Source organism: Myxocyprinus asiaticus, chromosome 23, assembly GCF_019703515.2.
Source record: "Myxocyprinus asiaticus isolate MX2 ecotype Aquarium Trade chromosome 23, UBuf_Myxa_2, whole genome shotgun sequence".
Classification (NCBI taxonomy): Eukaryota; Metazoa; Chordata; class Actinopteri; order Cypriniformes; family Catostomidae; genus Myxocyprinus; species Myxocyprinus asiaticus.
This window is the reverse complement of record NC_059366.1, coordinates 31,173,428-31,195,940: the sequence shown is the minus strand read 5'-3', so window position 1 is coordinate 31,195,940 and position 22,513 is coordinate 31,173,428. Positions and strand designations below refer to the sequence as shown.

The 22,513-nt window shown below is 37.2% G+C and overlaps 1 protein-coding gene across 3 annotated transcripts; it reads right to left on the bottom strand.

The window, feature by feature from the left end:
- Positions 1-1,359: 1,359 nt before the first annotated feature.
- On the bottom strand, positions 1,360-21,088 carry LOC127414010 (protein phosphatase 1A). 3 transcript variants are annotated; one of them, XR_007892724.1, is made up of 7 exons: positions 20,676-21,088; positions 17,239-18,110; positions 14,800-14,917; positions 14,579-14,690; positions 12,895-12,952; positions 11,095-11,235; positions 6,568-10,896 (listed from the first exon to the last, which is right to left on the bottom strand). XR_007892724.1 is itself a non-coding variant. In XM_051651648.1 (6 exons), exons 2-6 carry the CDS (start codon positions 18,091-18,093, stop codon positions 1,535-1,537), a joined length of 1,179 nt encoding a protein of 392 aa, XP_051507608.1. In that variant the 5' UTR covers positions 18,094-18,110; positions 20,676-21,088; the 3' UTR covers positions 1,360-1,534. The 3 variants fall into 3 exon arrangements, 2 of the variants coding, with proteins under 2 accessions (XP_051507608.1, XP_051507609.1); XM_051651648.1 differs by lacking the exons at positions 6,568-10,896; positions 11,095-11,235 and adding an exon at positions 1,360-1,570; XM_051651649.1 differs by lacking the exon at positions 11,095-11,235 and having other exon boundaries at positions 20,676-21,087.
- Positions 21,089-22,513: the final 1,425 nt, after the last annotated feature.

The following is a 22,513-nucleotide window of genomic DNA, read 5'->3' as shown; positions in this document are numbered from 1 at the left end:
GCTATATCTTGTTTTAATATTAACAAAATGTACCTCCCTTCCATAAACCTTGAACTTAAACCTAACCGATAGTGTCATAAAAGGCAAATGTGAGATGAAAACAGATTATTTTTTTATTTTTATTTTATTTTTTAAGGTTAATGCTCTATCGAGTTTTAAATCAACGAAACCTATGGTTTTAAATATGGTTTGCCTTTTAGTTATCATAACTTAAACTGAAGTGTTCGAATAACTGCCTTGGATTGAGCTTGTTGAGATAACTCAATGATCTTAAGTTTTTGTTGGCAGAACTTGTGATAAGTTATTGAATTTAGAAAAACTATTCAGCTGAAGTAAAAAATATAATTCGATAGAATTACGCAAATCATGCTCATGTACGCAGATTCCCAGCATGCACTTCAGCTTGAATAAATTATGCAAATTGCTGTGTTACTGTCTTTGATTTGTTTTTTACTGTTTGCTCCTTTTATTTATGCTGTTGGATGTTGTGTTTGTTGTCACTTTCAGTTATTTGTCATGTAGCAATAAATCAAAACTCATGATGTATTTGATGATTGTCACCATCACTGTGATTTGCATGTAAAGTGCTGAGGTCCATGAGTGTCATCTTGATAAACTTTAGTCTGAAAATAGTCAAAGGATCAGACGTTGGTGTCGCATCAACTGTTCACCATCAAATGGCAGTTTGTTTTACCTCACACAATCTGATAACTGTACTTCTATGATTATCATCAATAATATTAAATGGTATTAGGTGATTGAACTTCTATATTCAATTTCAACTGAACAAGAATGAAGATGATTTAACTAAGGAAGTCAAGTTTACCTAAAAAGACATTAAGCTTATTTACCAAGTAATACTGATTTAAGTCAACTTTGTTCTGCTTAAACAACCTTCCCTCTTAAAATGACCACTTAAAATTTTAAAGCAGCACGAACACTTACCTTTTAAATTGAAACAACAATCTTTTTTTAGTGTGCCTTCCAATCCTACACCTTAAACCTAAACAATAGTGTAATATACGAGACAAAAAACACAATTGCTGAATCAACTACATAATTGTGTAGTGATTCTGTTCGGCTCATGTGTCGCATGCTCTTCTGGTCTTGTACTCTGGCAAGTGTAAACCTCTATCAGACCTATAGTGCAACTTAATCACTCTTGAATAAGGTTTTTAATGTAATGCAAATGTTAAAATGTATCGCCTTACAAGACATGCTCTTATAAAAGTTTAGATGTCATAAATAGCATTGTGTGAGGAACAGGGCAAACAGTAAGTGTTTATATTGATAATCTGCCATTTTACTCATGATTTGTGTTAAAGGAATAAAGGTCATTGTTGTTGTATCACCTCTAGGAAACTACTGCAATAGATAAAACGGGCCACAAAATTCTTTTTATGAAAATGTAGATATGGTAACATGATTCTATGAGACCAGGTTTTTCTTACTGAGAACAAAAACTGTTATGTTTAGGCCAATTTTCTATATCATATATGATATATTAAATGAGATTAATGATGGAGAGGAGAGTCTAGCTGAAACCTCTGAGGAGAAAGATGTCTGGATCCTGAAGGAGAGGAATAAAAAGAAGTGATTGTAGACAAAGAGAGATGCACAGGACATTTTGAAAAGAGAAAATGCTGTGTTAAAATACACACTCACAAACAAGGATCAGTCACAGCAAACACATCCAAAAAATGGACATTGGTGGAGAGAGAAGTTACTTCAAAAATCAAAGAAGCTCTACAGAACAGAGGCCAGAAACAAACATGATTAGGTTAACAAACATGCCCAAAAGCTCTTAACGAGGTCCAAATGAAAAAAGCTAATTTAGCAACATTGTTTCTCATAGCAGTGCTCTTTAGTGATTAAGAACAAGAGAGAGTGAGGGTTTGGGTCTGCATGCAGTTGATACTGTTGAGAGGAGGGAAAGAAAGAGAATGGCAAGTAGGCTAGTTATAATTTCTGATTTTTTCTTCAAAGCCTGTTACTTGGTTTGCTCTAATTTTCTAACTGACTTCCGCTTCCAGTTTGAGAACGCTGTGTGCGTTTGGCTGCCACTTCACATTTGGACTATATGTTTTTGTGTGTTTGTTTCCATTTGTTTTTCTTTTCAATTATACAATCACATCTTGCAGCCAATAATCTCTATGACCCTTTCCAATTTGGTTTTCGCCTATTCCACAGCACTGAAACTGCTCTCTTGAAGGTTATTAATGATCTCCTCCTCTCTGCTGACTCTGGATTTCTCAGTATTCTGATCTTGCTTGACCTGAGCTCTGCTTTTGACACTGTATGCCACAAAACAGTCCTTTCCTGACTTTCAGATATTGGTACTACTGGCACTGCTCTATCCTGGTTTTCTTCCTACCTCACTAACAGACAATATTTCATCTCGATTAAGAAAAACATATCCCCTACTGCTCCTCTCACTCAGCGTATCCCCCAGGGTTCTGTACTGGGTCCACTACTGTTCATAATTTATGTTCTCCCACTAGGTCAGATCATCCGTTGTCATGGCCTCAGTTATCACTGCTATGCTGATGACACCCAGATTTATACATCCACACATTTGATGAAACACATGCCATCAGCTCATTAACTGATTGTATCAATGATGTAAAAATTTGGTTAAACAGTAATTTCCTCAACTTCAATGCTGACAAAACTGAGATCATGATTTCTGGGCCACAAACACTTATAAGAAATATTGACATTTGTGTCAATATTGCTGTAAATCTGACCAAACCAACTAAAACCATTATCAAATCAAATCAAAAATCAAATCACTTTATTGTCACACAGCCATATACACAAGTGCAATGGTGTGTGAAATTCTTGGGTGCAGTTCCGATCAACATAGCAGTTGTGACAGTGATGAGACAGTACCAATTTACAATAACATCAGATTAACACAGCACAATTTAAACATCTGATATACACATAATTACACTCAACAATATACAAATAATAACATACACTGTACAGTATACAATACGCACTATATAGATTAAGAATCTGGGAATCACTTTAGATCCATCTCTTACTTTTGAAGCCCACATCAGAACCATCACTAAATCTGCTTTCTTCCATCTACATCACATTGCATGACTTCAACCCATTCTCAGTTTGAAGGATGCAGAATCACTAGTTCATGCTTTCATAACATCACCTCTTGACAAACTGTAACTGCCTCTTTATTTGCCTACCATCTAAAACTATTGCCCGATTACAATACATCCAAAATTCTGCAGCTGGGAGATCTGGGAGGGAGGAGGGTAAGCCAGAACCGACACTGCTGATAGTATCTGGATATTCTTTAGCTGGATTGCATTTACACCTTGTAGTCAAATGCGTCTCCACTATAATCGGATAGAGATCCAATCAAAGTTACCCGCGCAAAATGTAAAACACTACTAACATATTACATTAGAGGCTGTGGTACTGAAAATTATTTTAGCGAATTTGAAAAACATCGATGGATATCACTTTAACAGTCAGGGTTTATTCCTTCATTTAAAATTTTTGGGCGGCTGACAAAGTTTCAGGTAACCGAAGCAAATTTAAATGATATTCAACTCCCATTCTCGCTTTGAATATAGGCTACTTCTCATCTGACATGCGCGAGCGAAGACTGGTTTCACGTGAGTGTCGCAGGTGATTAGAAAACAGGAGAGAGACTCGAGCGAGTAAGGATTTCAGGAGAGAGACGAGATTTTCCAAGTGTATTCCAATGGAATAATTAGTGGAATATTGTTAATTGTTCATGTGACAAGATTGCAAGACGGCAGTGGCTGTTGTGTTCTTCATAACTGCCATGGCAGAATTAACAGAAATAGACAAGAACACACAACACAGCACTTTAACAACGCATGACTGTAGCGCAATCTCATCACATAGCGCAATTAATTACTGACGTAGTTGTATCCGAAAAACTAAAACACATTTGCATTTACACATTTATCATACGAATTAGCCAAATTTAGAAAAGTCGTACAAATCCTTACGATTTCGCCATGAGAGCGTGTTTGCAACAACTTAAAGCTTTTGAAACTGTTTTAAGCTTTTAGATACTGCTTTGCCAAGACAACATTAATGTTTCTTGACCAACTTTCCTGTTCTAATTGTATTTGCTATTTTGTATGACCTGAAGTCCCTGAACAGAACTCACACTATGACATCAAGAACATGATAGAACCTGAAAGACTCTGGGAGAGCATGTGTGTGTGTGTGTGTGTGTGTGTGTGTGTGTGTGTGTGTGTGAGTGTTGAGAAGTTTGGGGTCACTTGCCTTTTGATCTGAAGGCATATGCTTAAATGTTTGAAATGAGTTTTGCAGACAAAAATATAATTGTGCCAACATATTAATTTAATTACAAAATTTAAAATGTTATTTAATTTTGTTTTGTTTTTTTAATCGATGACTTGGACCAAATAATTAAGAAAAGCAGCCACTAAGTGCCCAGCATATAGATGGGAACTCCTTCAATACTGTTTAAAAAGCATCCCAGGGTGATACCTCAAGAAGTTGGTTGAGAAGTGTCAAGTGTACATGTCTGCAAATTCTAGGCAAAGGGTGACTACTTTGAAGATGCCAAAATATAACACAGTTTTGATTTATTTTGGATTTTTTTAGTCACAACATAATTCCCATAGTTCCATTTCTATTATTCCATAGTTGTGATGACGTTAATATTATTCTAAAATGTGAAAAAAATAAAGAATGAGTAAGTGACCCTAAACTTTTGAACGGTAGTATATATATATATATATATATATATATATACACACACACACACACTGTACTTTATATTCATACAGTATATGTACACACATATTCACGGGGGCGTTCCATTGAGAAGTGACCATCCCTATGTCCTAATCCCTTTGAAGACTTCACCTTCCACTGTATTTGGAGTGCTGAAAGATATATGGGGATCAAAAATAACGGTTATTCGGAGCTCACTTTTTTAGTTCATTATTATTGAAAATTCTGTTTGAAACGGCATTACAGCATGAATATCATGACTGTTCTCCCTTTGAAGAGCCTTCCATTTGGAACGCAGGGATATACATACATATACTGTATCTGTGTTTGAGAGTAAAATATATATATATTTTTATAAAACAAAAACCAAGATAAAACTTTAGTTAGACTTATAGTTACATTACAGATTATAGTCCATTTTTATTTAACTTTAGCTGTTTTGAAATATAACTGTAGTCTATTCTAAACAGACTAACATCCATATTTACATTGGGTTCACTTTACTGGCTATTATGACATAAAATTTCAAACACTAGAACCCCAGTTTCTATCTCTCTCATGTGCGCACACACTCAAACCTCAACCTCTCATTATGAAAATGAAAATCCTAATCAATAGAAATATTTGCATGTACAGAGCCAGCGTGACTCCCCTTTTACACTTTTGTAATATCCAAATCAGTTGCACAAAAGACAAACATTTGCATTAATTTTGCAATGCATATGCAACACATTATTATTTATAATAAAAATTAATGAACACATGAAAGGTAAGGGAAAGAGAGTGTCTGAACCAGCCATTCAGTTCTTTTCAAGGACGCTTTCAGGCCATTACAGATACCCTGGTAAATCAACTACAAAAATACCAGAGTGCTAGTAATAGATGTCAGGATGAACTTTACCTCTTATTGCAGATCTTCTTCATTCATGTTTGTAGTCGGTAAATATTTGTTGGATAGAACACCTTTCAATGGCTCATTTTAATAAGCTAAACAGTACTAGTATAGTGATAGTTACAGTGCATTAACAAATATGTTTTTTATGAACAAAATCTGCCAATTCAGAAGTGTGAGAAAAATGATCTTTTAGGGAAATCTGCAGTTAGCATACAATTTACATTTACTCTCTGGGATGTTATGTGGGTCTAGAAACTGTGAAAACATCAGGCAACAAAAACTATTGTACATTGAATCAATCTTTTAAACACACTGATTCCTTAAACATCCAATCTTCTCTAATTACACAGATCAGCTCCACAGTGGGGATTGTTTTTAGCAGAGTAGTTTCTTGCTCCTGTAATTTACGAGGCTCTGCTTTGAAACAGATTTCCCGATTTGATTCAATTACGATTCACAAGCTCGTGATTCGATTCTGACTTTGATACATTTTGATTCCATTCCAGTTCATTTAGGTACAGTGCCTATAAAAAGTATTCACCCCCTGATCAAATGAAAAAGACTCTTTAATATCAAAGTCAAAATATATTTTTACCAGTTAGTCTAAATTTTATATTTAAAAAATATATTTTGACTTTGATATTAAAGAGTCTTTTTCATTTGATCAGTGTAAAAAAAAACAAAAAAAAAGACAAAGTTCACTATGATTCAATATTTAAAAAATAAAAACATCCAAGGGGGTGAATGCTTTTTATAGGCACTGTATTTTTCAGCTAATATCCATTTTGCTGACATACGAAAGAAATTCTCAGCTAAAACTTTAAAATATACAGGGAACCTTGTAACTTGGTACATACATAGGAAAATATGAATTTAAAAATATTACAACAGAGCCCAAATGATGCTCTTCAGTTATTATTTATTTAACAGATAATCAACACAACCAAAACTGAGGTAGACTTTAGATCTTGGGATTTAAGAATCAATATCATAATTCAAACGAAGCTAACAGTTTAGCAGAAAAAATATATTTTTTACCCATGCCCTAGTATTGATTGTGTACAAAATTCATCAAACCAACATGAAACAACAGCCCTTTAGAGCTGTGACATATAGTGAAAGAATAATACAACAATTTTATTTTATTTTATTCAAATAAAATAGGTTTATTTCCAGTCTGAAAAGATTAAAACAACAAAAATGAACAGTGGAACAGTTAGAGGATGACCGGTGGGTAACAGTGGGTTACAGGGAGGAGAGATTATCCTTGATTACTCACTTCATTTTGTGTACATATTTATAAATGAATACAAATATACATATCAATTATTTAACAAAAATAGCTTAGCTTATGAGGACAGCAAATGACTGAAATCAGCAAAAACAATCCTGCTAGGGTCTGAGATGGGATTCCACAGAGCGTAAAATACCTTGTGTTTGTCTATGAGAATATGTCCAAGAGGCTGGCCACTAATTACACACTGTGCTGTAAAATTTATTTCCCTTTTACACAAAATTGTGGTGGGTGTATGGGTTGCTGCAAAATGAGCAAAGCCTACAGTACCCCATGAACACACACTGTGACTTGTTCAAGAGTTTGGGGGTGGGGTTTTGCAGGAGGCGTTAAGGCTGCATTATTCACTTGGTTTATACATCAGAAGGCAAGTCCAGATAATTAACTCAAATGAACTTCCAAGCTAACACTACAGAGCTAGTGACCACGGAAGTGGGATTTCAGAGAATAAAACTCAAATACGTGCATCTTAAGTGGACAACCGATGGCTGAAATAGTTTGTGACACGTATTTAGCATTTTTATAAAATGCAGCGAACCAAGAAGTTTATGCGCATTCAACAAAAGCACCGGTTCATGCGTGATATGAATTCCTTGTGAAATGCCCTTGCCAACTTGAGTGACAAGATATAACATAGTAATAAACACATTCATAAACAATTCTACCATCTATAACTGGGGAAGTTTCAATGTGTGCCATAACATCTTGCTGGTCCTGTCCTCATGGCCCTCTTTAACCTAAAAAATGTAACACTTGACTTTTTGATCTAAAAACCATCCAGATCTAAGTGGATGTTTTACAAATGATGAGCATATCAAGCTTAACAGCAATCCAAGGATCTCAAAACTGCATACATAGAATATATGCATTGCAGGAACAACTCTCAGTTTTGTCATGTCAATATTCACATACAAGTGAGTTGAAAGTCCTTTGTAAAAAAAAAAAAAAAGTCGTTGTTCCTCAAGTCTACATTCCTAAAGTGACAAAGGATTCCACACAGCTTTGCAGATGCAAAAAAAATATAAAAACATGAACATATCCAGACCTCTAAGACCATCCTAAAACTTCCTGTTAATTTTAAGATTCATTTTCGTTTTAGATTCATCTTCCTATTACACAAATATTCCAACTTCCACTGGGGAAAACATACAGCTCACCATTCCACACACAAACACAATGCATCTTAAAGCCCATGTTACAACACAAGCCAAAAGCATAGAGGATACAGGGAACTTCGTTCGGTGTACATTAGCTATACACTGTTAGATTGTCATTTTGTTACATCGTTAGTTCTAAATTTTCATAAATCACCCTTTAAGGTTTATGAAAAAAAGACACATTTTACCTTCCCTTTTCAGTAGGCAAATACATGGGGTTAGAAAATAAGCTGATTTATATTTATTAGACTCAAGGGAATTCCTATGCATATAATCTATTCCAAAAATATGACTTAGTTTGGGGAGGTAAGGACAAAGAGGATGATTTTTACCATGTCACATTTTAGACAATCATAGGACAAATGCACATTTATAAGTGACAATCTCATTAACCCCTCTCAAAAATTAAATTACTTCCAATCTACGTGTTACATACAGCATTGGGGCAACAGGGAAAAGGGTGCAGGAGAAAATAAAGGAAGAGCATTCAAATCAATGAATAAATCAAACACATTTTAGCAGCAAACAGAACTCTGTTGCGCTCCCTACTGGTCAGCGGAACACATGCAGGCACAACCCTAAACCGGGCCAGCTCACTGAATCACACTATATTTGTTCTTTGAAGAAAAAAAAAAGAAAAAATCTAATTGAAAACTGCAAGATACCCAAAAAAAAAAAAAAAAAAAAAAAAAATGTTCTGATACAATATAATCAATATAAGAATATGCAAATGTTTTAAGTAGGGAAATGTCTGAGAGCTTGAACAGTTTAGAGTGGTGACATCTGAGTGTTAAATTAGCTCAGAACATATAAAAACACACTCAGTCTCTCTCAGCAGTGCAGATGGGTGAGCGAGCAATATAGCTATACATTAGCCTTATATGTTTGTCAAAAACCTAAATATCCCCATTAAAACCCACATAATTTTAAGCACAATAAAACATGCAATCTCACACAAAACCATTCACACAATATACATGGACAACCACACACACACAAAACATTTAAGAGGGCCTGTCTCAGTTCTGAGTGCAAGCTTCTTAACAATTCTAGCAAGTCCTTTTTGTTCAGCAAGTACACAAGCTCCTCCAAGATGCTCCCAGGCTGTCTTAAACTATAAAATCAAGAGCTGCAGTAGTGCAGAACACTGTCCTAGTGTTTACGATCTTAAAAAGTGAAGAGGGGAGAGGGGAGAGGGTCATGTTTAGCCCCATAAGGTAACAGACACACAAAAAAGCAAGCTTTCCTATGGGAATAGTTTGGTGGTTCAAACATACACCCTCTTACACACACACACTATTTATATCTCCCTCACACACATACACACAAGTTCAGCTTAGTTCAAAGGAATGTTCCAGGTTCAATACAACTTAAGCTCAATCTGCATTTGTGGAATAATGATAATTCATTTCAAAAAGTTATTACGAATCGTCCCTCGTATGTAAAAAAATAATATATATATTTTTTTTTAAATCGAGGTTACAGTGAGGCATTTACAAGGGATGTGAATAGGGCCAGACCATAAACACTAGCATACACACCATTGCAGAAGCATAGCTACAAGATGTAAACATTGTGTTAACATGATTTTAGTGTGATAAAATTAGTGATTTAACTGGGTAACGGCATGAACCAGATTACAGGGTTAACCGGGACTAGGTTGCAATGTCAATAAAGTTGTAATATTGGTAATAACTTCACACAGATTAAGCGATTTTATCACTCTAAATTCATGTTAAAAAGCATAATGTTTACATCTTGTGGCTATACTATTACAAAAAAGTGTGTATTTTAATGTTTATGAAACGGCTCCATTCACTTTCATTGTAAGTGCCTTATGGTAACGGCAATTTTTGCTTTTTTTAAATAAACGAGGGACGGTTTTATGCTGCAAATGTTGTCGATTAAGCTTGACTTGTATCGAACCCAGAACATTCCTTTAAGCAAAAGTTAAAGCAGTTTCCTCAGAGGAAGAGGGGAAAAAAAGACCCACCTCACCAGAAGAAGAAAATCAGTAGTACTGAGAGAACATAATTACTGTCAACTGTGCTGTGGGATTTACAAAAAGCTTACTGTACTGTGAGCCCATATCATTTACCCGTTTCACTTAAAAAGTAACAATACAAAACGTTTTTTTTGTTTAAAAAAAGATAGTAAAAGGAAACTAGGGAGACATATGAGAGGCAGACATTATGCTGGGCTTCAGCGGTTGGAGAGGAAACAGAAAAACAGGCAGGTAATAAATGTGTGCATTTTTTTTCTTTTTTATAAACTTAAAACTCAAGCTGTATTTGATACAGGCTTTTCTTTGTACAAGACAATTGCACTTCACAGAAATAAAAGCTGAAATATACACACAAGGAAATGTGAATCAAATTAATAATTACACCAAAAAAACCAACAACAAAAAAAAATCAAATGGAAAATAAGTGTTGGATTTGTTTTAAGTGGGTGATGTTACGGATAAAAGGTTTTGGGAAGGAGGAGAGCCATTCGGGAAAAAATAATATGCAGAAATTTCCAGAAGGTACCATTGCCTTGCTCTGAGAGGGAAGATTATGTGAACAAGGGAGGGAGCCCTCAACTCCATCCTCTTTCTCTTCCTCTTAACAGTTCAGAGCAGCTGAGCTGGGCTGTGGTAGGGTTCTTGTGCAGTTTCTGTTGTAGTTGTCTGGTTGAGGGCTCTTGTGCAGAGTTCTGGTGCCGGGTCCTGTGGAAGGATTCTCTGTGCAGTGTTTAAAGGTGCGGGGCTACCACATGTCATCCGTGGATGCAGAGTCCTTGAATGGAGAGAGGAGGAGAGCAGCTTGTGAGATGCCACCAAGCTCCAACTGCCAACCACTCAGGAAAAGGTATGTGCATGTGTGTGTAACAGAATGAAACACAGATGAAGATGAATGAATCAGATGTGCAAGGAAAGCAAAGAAACAAAAGATTTTAGGAAATGCTGATGGAAATTATGCAAGTACTCAAATCACCATCTTGGGTTGAATTGGCCAAACTGATATCTGATTGAAAGTGACAGACTTGATGTTGTTTGAGTGCCAACAAGCTTTTTGGAGATCTTGCAAAAAGCTCCACTTTTAGGAAACATCAATGAATTACTTGGCTGGTCAGATCTGATAAGAAAAGTGACAATCAATGTCTGAACTGAAGCATACAAACGTTGGACATATTGGCCCAGTCAGAGGGAGACACATATGGACAAGCGTGCAACAAAAGCATGATTTATCATTTGAACAATTTATTAAGTACGTGTCTCTGTGTTGTCAAAGGTTATGCAAGTAATAAATGCAAAACATCATATACAAATTTGGATTCAGAGAGATCCAATAGGGAATGTTTTTATTGTGGCTTCATTAAAAACTTTGTGGTAGTTTCCCAAATTCAGATTTGCTCAAGTCATGGTCTAAATTGCCCTGGTTGTTTCATCACTGAAAGTACAAGACAGAACTAAATCCGAATGTGGGAAACCAGTCCAAAACAACAGTAGATTCAAAACAAGCCTCTTCAGGCTTATTTTACAACAGTTGACAGGGACCCTGCTCATAATTATTGGTATTTTCATGTTGTAGTAGCAGCAGTAATAAGAGTAATATGTAATTATGTGCTAGACAGACGTATTTGACAATTGTGCTGCATCTCGCTGTTTTTCCAGTGTCTTAGGGCCGTTGCATTTTTAAGATGCCATGTCAAGTTAAAGGAACTTCAACTTTTTAAAAACAGGTCTTGAGAGACCTGCAATCTGTTTTATTTTTTGTGCTGTCCCTATTTTTTTTTTTTATTATGCAACAATGCATTCGGACTGAACGGCCCCTAATGGCTCCTGGAAGGTAGTAACCTTACCCATCCATGGGGTTGCATCTAAGAGCAATGTACTACCCCCCCCCAAAAAAAACACCACCAATGTATCATACAGCTTATTCCAACCAATCCTCTCACCAACCCATCAGAATTCACACTTAGCAGGCTGAAATGTCTCTCTTTAACACGAATGAGATGTCATGAATATGAATAAAAATTAATGCAAATAGTTAGCAAAATGACAGAACTGTCATGAACTGTTCTTTTGTTGTTTTGGGATTGCCCATATGGCTGAAGGACTGAACTGGTTCTAAAATCACAAGTGAACTGGAAGAGCAGCCAGAGATGTGGCAGGTCAAGTCTGGTAGTCATGAAAAGTATCAAAATAAAAAACAATGGACTGAGTGCAGAGAATCTAATTAATCTAATCTAATTTAGTTCTCATAAAATGTTTCAGTCTTTTTTAGATACATTTGGATACATGTTTTTAAATCACAATACATATGCCACCATCAAGCCTTCCTTCTTTTCAAATCTACTACATTTTCAGAACTGAAAAAGAGAGATATACTCACCTTATCAATACTGACAATTATTCATTCAACATAAAAACACTAACCCTCACACTTTAAATTGCATGTTTTTAAGATTTTCTTTATCAATTTGAATTGACTGAATTGGCCTCCTTTGACTCAACTTAACCCTTTCCAAAGCACAGCTCAGCCTATCCAGCACTGACAGAATAGAGCAAATACTATGGAGCAGGATGGAAACATGCACAAATGAAAGAACAAATGACAAAAACACTTGATATAGCGGCAAACAACAGTCATAGACTGCTACTGAGAGTTTTAGAGTTCTCCACTACATCTAGTGGACAAAAAAAAAAAAAAAAAAAAAAAAAAGGCAAGCAAACACATCCCAGAACTAACGCACACAATGTCAGGCCGATGTGGTCAGGATGATGTACTCACTGTATCCTCGTTCCTGTATGGGTTAAGCTTGTTGTATACTGCTTCAATTACACTCCGCCTACAACAAACACAGACACAAGTATGAGTTTCCTTACAGAAATGGAACCCAAGTCATAAGTGACTGATTTGAAAATGCCCTTCATGTGCAACAACTCAGTCACTCACACATACTTTCTAATTGTGATGTTAGCGTGTTGCTAAGCTAATGTTTTAATACACTTAAGTCTAGCCTTCGTGCTTTCATATGCCGTTACCTCACACACACAGTTTTGCATTTTAGCCTTTCCAAGTATGCTCTATTTACTGAAAACCAGTATGGATGCATTTGACAGGCCTTTCATGATTATTACATAATCGCCTGATCATGATAATTTGATCTAATACTACTGATTATTTGAGATAACTGCTTATTATTATTTTATGTTCCTTGAGTTTCACTTATGAGTTGTTGTTTTTTTTTTTTTGCACAAAAAAAGTCATTTATTTGTAAAACATGATTATTTTCGACGCTCATTCTGACCCTCTGTCAGAAACACTCGGTTTTGTTGTTGCTTCTCCTTTAAGCCTTGACAGTAAATGCCCACTGACATTATTGGCTCTCTGCTCTTGACTGACCTGCCATCTCACTGCTCACCACTGCATAGTGGGACTACAGAAGTGATATGGTAAAGTAGTCCATGTGTTGTTGTGGAGGTGGGTTAGATACAAATGTCTACCACAGTGTGACATCACAATGTGGAGGAAGCAGAGAACGAGTCGTTTTGGCAGCTTGGTTTCAACAAATGCTCTTTTTGCAGTAAGGAGGTAGTTATGAGTTCTGAAACTTACAGTATGTTTTTATAGTGCAATGACATCTTATATGTTAAAAGATCAAGGAAAATTTGATTCCTAGTGCTTTTTTGCATTACAGTCTTGAGAATTTTTTTTTTTTTTTTTTTCAGTAGTGAAAACTGGGGGGAGGGAATGTGCTTCAATGTCTAAAAATGTGCTTCATTGCCTGGGTAGCTCAGTGGTAATTACACTGGCTACCACCCCTGGAGTTCGCTAGTTCGAATCACAGGGTGTGCTGAGTGACTCCAGCTAGGACTCCTAAGCAACTAAATTGGCCCGGTTGCTAGGGAGGGTAGAGTCACATGGGGTAAACTCCTCGTGGTCGCAATAATGTGGTTCGCTCTCAGTGGGGCACGTGGTGAGTTGTGCATGGTTGCCGCGGTGGATGGCGTGAAGCCTCCACACGCGCTATGTCTCCATGGCAACGCGCTCAACAAGCCACGTGATAAGATGCACGGGCTGACAATCTCAGACGAGGAGGCAACTGGGATTTGTCCTCTGCCACCCGGACTGAGGCGAATCGCTACGCAACCACGAGGACTTAAAAGCACATTGGGAATTGGGCATTCCAAATTGGGAGAAAAAAGGGAATATAAAAATCAAAAAAAAAAAAAAAACTAAAAAAAAAATTTGCTTCATTTTCTTCAAACAAAACATAATTTCAGAGAATTCTTTCTTTTGATTTCGAAGAGAAATATGACTTACATTTTATTTTATTTTTTTACAGGTTTAGTACAATTCACCCGGCTATGGCGCAGAAAATTGTTGCCTAGGTGGGCAGATCACTAGGTTTTGGAACTAGAGCTAGACAGAAGGATTAAAGAGACTGGGGGAGATAGTGTGTATCACTCACTTGCTGGCCAGCTCTCCTCCAGGTGGTAGGTTGGGGATGCTCTCAGATGCTAACATACGCATCACATGTACCAGGTCTGGCACACCCTCGTCCCCCTGCCTCTTAAGGATCTCTGTAATACCCATGAAAATTAAAAGAAATCAAGCTTGTGTACATACCTGGTCCAGATGGGCTTAATGCTAGCCTTCAACAACAAGCAGTTTGTGTCAGTTAGTTCCTACCTTCTACTCTGCCTTCCAGGTACTTATCAAGCTCCGCCTCCCTTTTGACAGCTTCGGGGGAAACCTTCGGTGCACCAACGAAACACACCAACACAACACTCATGTTGTCACGGCTTCCCTGTCAAATCACAGAAGAGAGGGGTTAAAATATACAACTGAAGAAACACAGCAGAATGATAAAGGCTTACAGCTTGGGTTACAAACACTTGCTTACCATGGAAGTGATGGTTAATATAACCACTCAAGTAACTGACTTATGGTTAATATAAAGCTGGGACTCTGGGAGTCAAATAAATTCATTGTAAAAAAGTGAATTGTAAGTGGAAAAAAAGTGAAGTAGCTAAAGCTTTACTGGCCAAAATGGAAAGTCTTGAATACTCAAAAATAAACTACAAATCTTAGTCTATTATGATTTATTAAAAAGGAATATTCCAGGTTCAATACAAGTTAAGCTCAATCGACAGCATGTGGCATAATGTTGATTACCACAAAAAGTAATTGGCTCATCCCCCTTTTCCTTTAAATACAGCAAAATTCGAGGTTACATTTAGGCACATACAATGGAAGTGAATTGTGCCAATTTTTGGAGGGTTTAAAGGCAGAAATGTGAAGCTTCTAATTTTATAAAAGAACTTACATTAACTCTTATTTTTTTACTTGTGCATTATATGACCTGTAAAGTTGTTTAAATCGCCATTACATCACGGCAACAGATGTAAAACTGGATAAAAATTCAACTATAAAAAAGGGTTAGGAGGCGATTTTATCATACTAAAATCATGTTAACATGCATATTATTGTTTATGTCTTGTGGCTATACTTTTAATGTTTCCGGATTGGTCCCATTAACTTCCATTGTAAGTGCCTCACTGTAACCCAGTTTATTTATATATATATATTTTTTTTTTAAGAAATACATTTCTGTGGTAAAAAACATTATGCACAAATTCATCAGTGTAATAATTCTAGGGGTTGCACAACTATTAATAGGTGTGACTTTAGAATCCATTTCAAAAGTCCCGACTGTGATATTATTAATGATGCGCTGACCGATCGGCCACTGATCGGTTTCAGCCGATATTCACATCCTATGACACGATCTTTTGATCTGGAAAGCATCACAATCTGATAAACATCTTAAAGATCAGATTTATAAACATTCCAAATCATAAATATCTCAAAGTCATCTGCTGAATGTCTAATAAGACATATGAGAGGAAACAGATACAATATGTCTAACAGATGTATTGAAGATGAGCAAACGGCGTAAAATAGATGTCTTCCAGATCTAATCACACACATCTAATAGACGACTGGGAGATGTACGTGTGCTATCAGGAACTGTTATGGCATAACGGAGTGTTGGGAATACTGGCATAGCAAACTTGATTCAGCAGTTAAGAACGATGCAGTGGGAGAGGTATGGCGAATATGAAAAGTTTGTTTACTGTATTGTTAATATGGCATTTCACACGCGACAAGGCAAAGGGAAAACAGCGCGAGCTGTGACACGGTCCTTATTATCATTTATGGTGGCAGCTTCTCAGTCTCTAAAGGGCATAGTTACAAGATGTGGTGTCATTTCAACATCTTCATTAAATATCTCCCGATTAAACGGCATACACATAGTAGCACCTGTAGAGCTCAGAAACATGCACTCTTTCTCCATTTTCCTATCATCTCTTGCCCTCATGAGAGAGCATGTGTTCCCCTCATTAAAATTCAAGCAGCAACAAGTGAAAAATTAACTATTAATACAATCATCCAACTAAATGAAAAGGCAGGGAAACAATTTATAAATATAATCATTATTTATACCATATTAAGATACCATAATATAATGTATTAAATATAATGCAAAAATAAAACAGAAATAATATAAGTAATAATTATAATTATATGAAATAATGACAATGAATCAATAACCAAAAATGTCACATTAAACTTAATTGCACCTATGGGTTATCAGTTTGTCTTCATCTTGACACTAAGCTTCATTTTTATAGGGCTGTCTATCTTAATATAGAGAATATTTTGTTAGCCTATACTTGTTTTAAAGTCTTATTAAAAAAGGTTTTTTAATAAGCCTTTTAAACTTTTTACACTTTTTTTGTCAGCAAATCCTAGGCAAAGTGATATACTGGGAAGAGGAAAATTCAATTAATAGTGATAGTGTGCAGAAAGCTTACATATAGCCAGTTATGACAGAGATCCTAATAAAAGGTGAAATGATCGGTATCGGCCAATCAGGTGACAAGAAGATCGGTGATCATATCGGCTGTAAAAATCCTGATCGGAGCATCCCTAGATATTATGAAGGTTATGGCGTAGTCTGCATCACATTTAGCTCCAGTAAACATGCTTTTTTCATTTATTAAATGATCTGTACAGCACATAAATTCTCCTGACAGGCAGATAAAGGTCTGCATTTACACTAACCTTGTACAAACAGGTATCTACAATTTCATTGCAGACCCTTTCCAGATCATCGGTAACCTCAAGCCGTGAACGAACAAAATCGCAGAGCTCCTCATTTGCCATCACATCCCAGATCCCATCGCAAGCCAGAACAATAAACTCGTCCTCTGCCTCCGACCGCTCGATAGCATACACCTCAGGCTCTGGCGACACCAGCTGCTCCGTGGGTCCCTTCCCGTGCACACACTTATAATCAAAGTCCCCCAAAGCCCTGGAAACTGCCAGGGACCCATTCACACGCTGAATCATCACAGATCCTCCAGCGTTTTGGATTCGCTCCTTCTCCAGTGGGTTGCTGGGTTTGTGGTCCTGTGTGAAGAAGTGCACAGCCCCTCCACGGCTCAGCAGCCCCCGCGAGTCTCCGCAGTTGATAAAGTAGATGTGGCGGGGTGAGATCATCACACCGACGGCTGTCGAGCCGCTGCGGTCGGCACCAGCATGCTTCTTCTCCGAAATCTGCCGCATGTGATCATCGATCTGCAGGAAACCTGTACGGATTCCGGATTTTACACTGTCCACGCTGGGCTCCACGTTCTCACCCCCGCCTCCACCACCACCCTGGAAGTCAGGGTTGCTGGTGATGTGCTCCAGGAGGTGCTCGCAGCAGTAACGTGCCACCTGCGACCCCGCATGCCCGTCGTAAACAGCAAAGAAAGACCAGGGGTCGAGGCCGTTGGGCAGACCGATGACAGCAGTGTGCGCATCCTCCATCTCCACGCGCCAGCCCTGCATGCTGCTCAGGCCGTAGCGCAAGTTGTTCCCAACCCCGTGAGCGTTGTGCTTCTCCATCTTTGGCTTATCCAGAAATGCACCCATCTCAGCGGCTTAAGAATCTAGGATAGAAACAGTTGATGAATGAGAAGTAATATATAAAAAAGATAAATTAATACTGAGATCCTGACCTTTCATTTCTGGTGTTCATTCAAGAATTAGCCTAGGATTATTCATCACACATGCATGAAACAGCAACAAGCAAGTTTAATATGCCAAGTTTAAGATGTGTATAACTTTTTCTTCTGCAGAACACAAAGATTTTTAGAAAACTATTTCAGCTCTGTTGGTCCATTCAACGCAAGTGAATGGTGGACAGGAGGTCCAAAAAGAACACAGACATCATAAGAGTAATCCACACCACTCCAGCGGTTAAATCCATATTTTCAGAAGTGACAGCGTGAGAAACAGGCCAATATTTAAGTTAATTTTATTTTTACTATAAATCTCCACTTTTGACCAGCACCAACCAGTCACTTCCACGCCAGAATGCGAAAGTGAAAGTGTAAACTTATAGTAAAAGGGCTTGAATGTTGATTTGTTTCTTACCCACACCTATCATATTGCTTCAAAGGACATGGATTTAACCACTAGAGTCTTATGGATTACTTTTATGCTGCCTTTGTCCTTTTTGGATCTTCAGAGTTCAGGTCACCATTCACATGCATTGTATGGACCTACAGCTGAGATATTCTCTAAAAATCTTCATTTGTGTTCAACAGAAGAAAGTCATCCACATCTGGGATTGCATGAGGGCACATAACAACCCCTTTCAATTTAGGGTGTGTCTCAATCAGTTCCCTAGTTCAATAGTCAGGGCACTGATCAGTGAGTCGGCCATTTTTAGGGCTGTCTATTTCGCAAAATCGTTCCAGTGCACTAAAACGTTCGCTCCCTAAAAAATCCCACAGTGCACCGTAAAAACCAGGGAGCATCATTGCTCATTTAAACGAGGACGCTCGGTATACTGCAGCCTTCAAAGGACGCGTCCTACCTAGCACGCAGCCTTCGAAACTTAACACAGCTTATGTTTCCTTACCGGAAACGTCGTCATGTCTTCTGAAGTCTCTCAAGTCGTTAGATGACGAGCACAAGTGTAAAACTATTAAGTCCAAGCCTTATTTTCTCTTTAAAAGAGATGTTGTTTGTAATGTCTTTCATTCATAATTTCCATGAAAGTGAAACAATCTTTTAAATATTTGAGTTGTTAAAAGAAGATTTAAAATACACTCCAACATATTTTTATTTCTTTATTTATGACATTTATCTGTTATAATAACACTGTACGTTTGAATATCTTCAATGAAAATGAACGATAGTGTCATTTATACAGCGACGGTGCTGATTAATAACAACTGTGCTTGAATGCGCGAGCTCTTTAACGTGTCGCGGGTGATTGAGTCATAAGTGTCCCAATATTCAGTGGATCAGTACCAGAATTCGTGTTCACGACATAGGGAGCTAGGGAACTGACTGAGACACAGGGTTAGTTCTACAACGTAAGTTTCATATGTAAACATTAGGGCCAATCAATAATTGTTAACAAATGACTGACTACTTCAGTTTATGGTGACATTAAGGATTTAGGTAACTTTCAAAACAGTTAGCACGTATCATGAAAAATGCATTCACTCTAATAACAGTGTAACATACACGCACACATTCTACATTTATAATTCATGACTGAAACTGCAAAAGTCTTGTCATGCCACTGGCTACTTTAGAAAAATAAATAAATAAAATAAAACAATGCATGCCAGGCAGGCATTAAATACAAGTGTAAACACCATCACAAAGGCAGGCGCACGCACACACACACACACAAACAGTGGGTTGCCGACCATGTATGGCCGTCAGCTAATCTCTTCAATACACTGCTATGCATGCTACACACTCTCTTACTAAAAATAGACAAGTACAGATACATTCTGACCATTATTCAGTATCCACCACCCGCATCAATCACTATTTAAATACAGCTCACTCGGAGCACAAAACCAGTGCATTTTATAAAATCCCAGTCTGTTCTTGTCCGATATTCTCCAAGCATTCTCTGAAAACCTGATCTAGGTACAAATAGGACTGACTGCTGGAGTACATTTACATTTACAGTGAGAGGTGATCAAACAATGTTCTTTGCCCTTGCTGCAGAAGTGACATTTGACCGGGAGAGTATTCAAAGTCTACGGGTGCAGACCTGCCGCATGTTCACGCGCCTCGATTCCGCATTACGTCATAGTGTCGCGAGCCTGCTAGCGCGTTAGCTTCATGCTAATACTGACGTTCGCGCGTCTCTACTTGACAATCTCAATTCAGTCGAAACATTTTACACAAAGTAAAATCGATTAGTGGATGTAATCGAAAAAGAGAGTCGGTGAAGTGTCTGTCATATGTTTATTGCTGGGGTCTGCACTCCGCAAGTAGGACAAGCTAACACAAGCTAAACGCTGATGAGAGCCTATGTGAAGCCTCCAGACCAGAGTGTCTGGCCGGCCGCCCTCTGAGCATCATAAGCCGGGCACAGACGGCAGGTCAGCTCGCTAAAGCTCACACAACACCCACCTACACCCTTAGCATGCATGCTAACGTCATTCGCAGGAGTATCTCACAAAAGCACAGAAACTTACCCTTTAAAATACGTCCTGGAGGGTTCTGTGGCAGAAGAAAAAAACAGAAGAAGAAAAAAGGACAAACAGAAAGAAAGAGATATAAACTGAGCGCGGCGCTGAAGAGAGAGAAAGAGAGAGAGAGAGAGAGACAGGCTGGCAGATTGTTTTGCTTTGCATTCAGTCTGTGAAAGAGCGGACCTCCCTTTTCTGTTTGAGCCAGGGATGCATTATTCCCATTTATTTTGCGTCCTGAATATAGGTGTAAAGTGAAAAGCGTCAGGTTTGACCGCTGTTTTGGTCCGCTGTGCTCGGAACCGAATCTCTGCACATCAGCAGCAGCGCAAGACCCGGATGTGGATTTAGCAGGGCTGCGCACTTAAAAGAATGACATCATCATCTCCATCATCATCATCATCATCATCCCTGTATTTACTATAATAATACTACAAATAAACCCTTTGAATATGTTGTAAATTTGATCATACTGTATGCTAAATTCTTCATTCATTAGCAGAAGTTTGCAAACTGCCTGTTATATTTTCCCCATTTTATTATTTTCACAGATAAAATCCCTTAAACATAAAAAAAAAAAACAAAGAAAAAAAAAGATTTCTTAAACATTATGAAGAATTGTTTAAAGAAGCCCATGGTAACTGGGTGCTCTCCTTTGTATATATGTGTTTGGGTTATTCGTTTTTTGTTTTTCTTTGTTTTTTAATTTAACCTGCTCTAACTGTATAATTCTTGCTTGTATAGAAATGTGTTGGTTATTCTCCTGTCTTGATTTGTCTTGATAACTGTACTTTGCCTTTCCTGAAATTTTTGTACAATTTTTTTTTTTAAATCATCATCCCTCTGTCTGTACATCATTCTGTCCTCACAGTCACATCCTTGCATCACCCCTCTATTATAAATACTTAATTCAACATCTCTCCATCATATCCCTCCATACATCATCCTTTCATCACATTCCCTGCAACATTAATCCTTCATCTATTATGTTTCCACCACTGTCCATTTTAAATATGCCTTAGACAAACCTCCAGAGCTCCCTTTCCACACACTTGAGCCACTTGAATGGCTGTGAATATGTAAGGTGGTTGTAGAATGACAACTGGTGAGCACTAAACTGAACTGTGAATGTGTCGAACTTAAGTGTTCATAGTATTCAGATCTTTAGTCCTGAATGAATACTTAATGCAGTTATTTGTATCATAACTTAAAAAATAAACCTACAATATTTTGATTCATGTACACATTTACAATAATAGTACAGTTACACATTTGTGCTAAGCAACCACATAATGTGGCTTTTATTAAAAAATTTCAGAGAAAAGAAAATCAAATAAGAATATATATCAAATAAGATGTCATTTTACTCATGGGAAATTCAAACAGTAGAAAATGTGGGTTATGGGTTGGTTGCTCTTACTGAGCAATTAATAAATTAAACATAATAATAGAAAGATACTAGAGCTTCTGACTCTGAATGAGATCCCATGTTAATTTATTATGGTTTTTACTGTAGTGGGTAATAGGTATATTTTTATAAGGAGTGTATCACTTGCTTGACATATACATCAGAGATCAACACACCATATACAGTACATCTCATAAAGGGATAGTTCTCATAAAATGAAAATTATTTTATCATTTACTCATCCTCATGCCATCCCAGATGTGTATTACTTTTTTCCTTCTGAAGCCCACAAAGGAAGATTTATACTTTATAGTACTATTTTTATAATACAATATTTTGATGTATAAAACACATTTACATTTATACAATTACACATTTCTCTGAACACATAAAATAAAACATAACATGCAACATATTCATATTATATTGCTTTTTT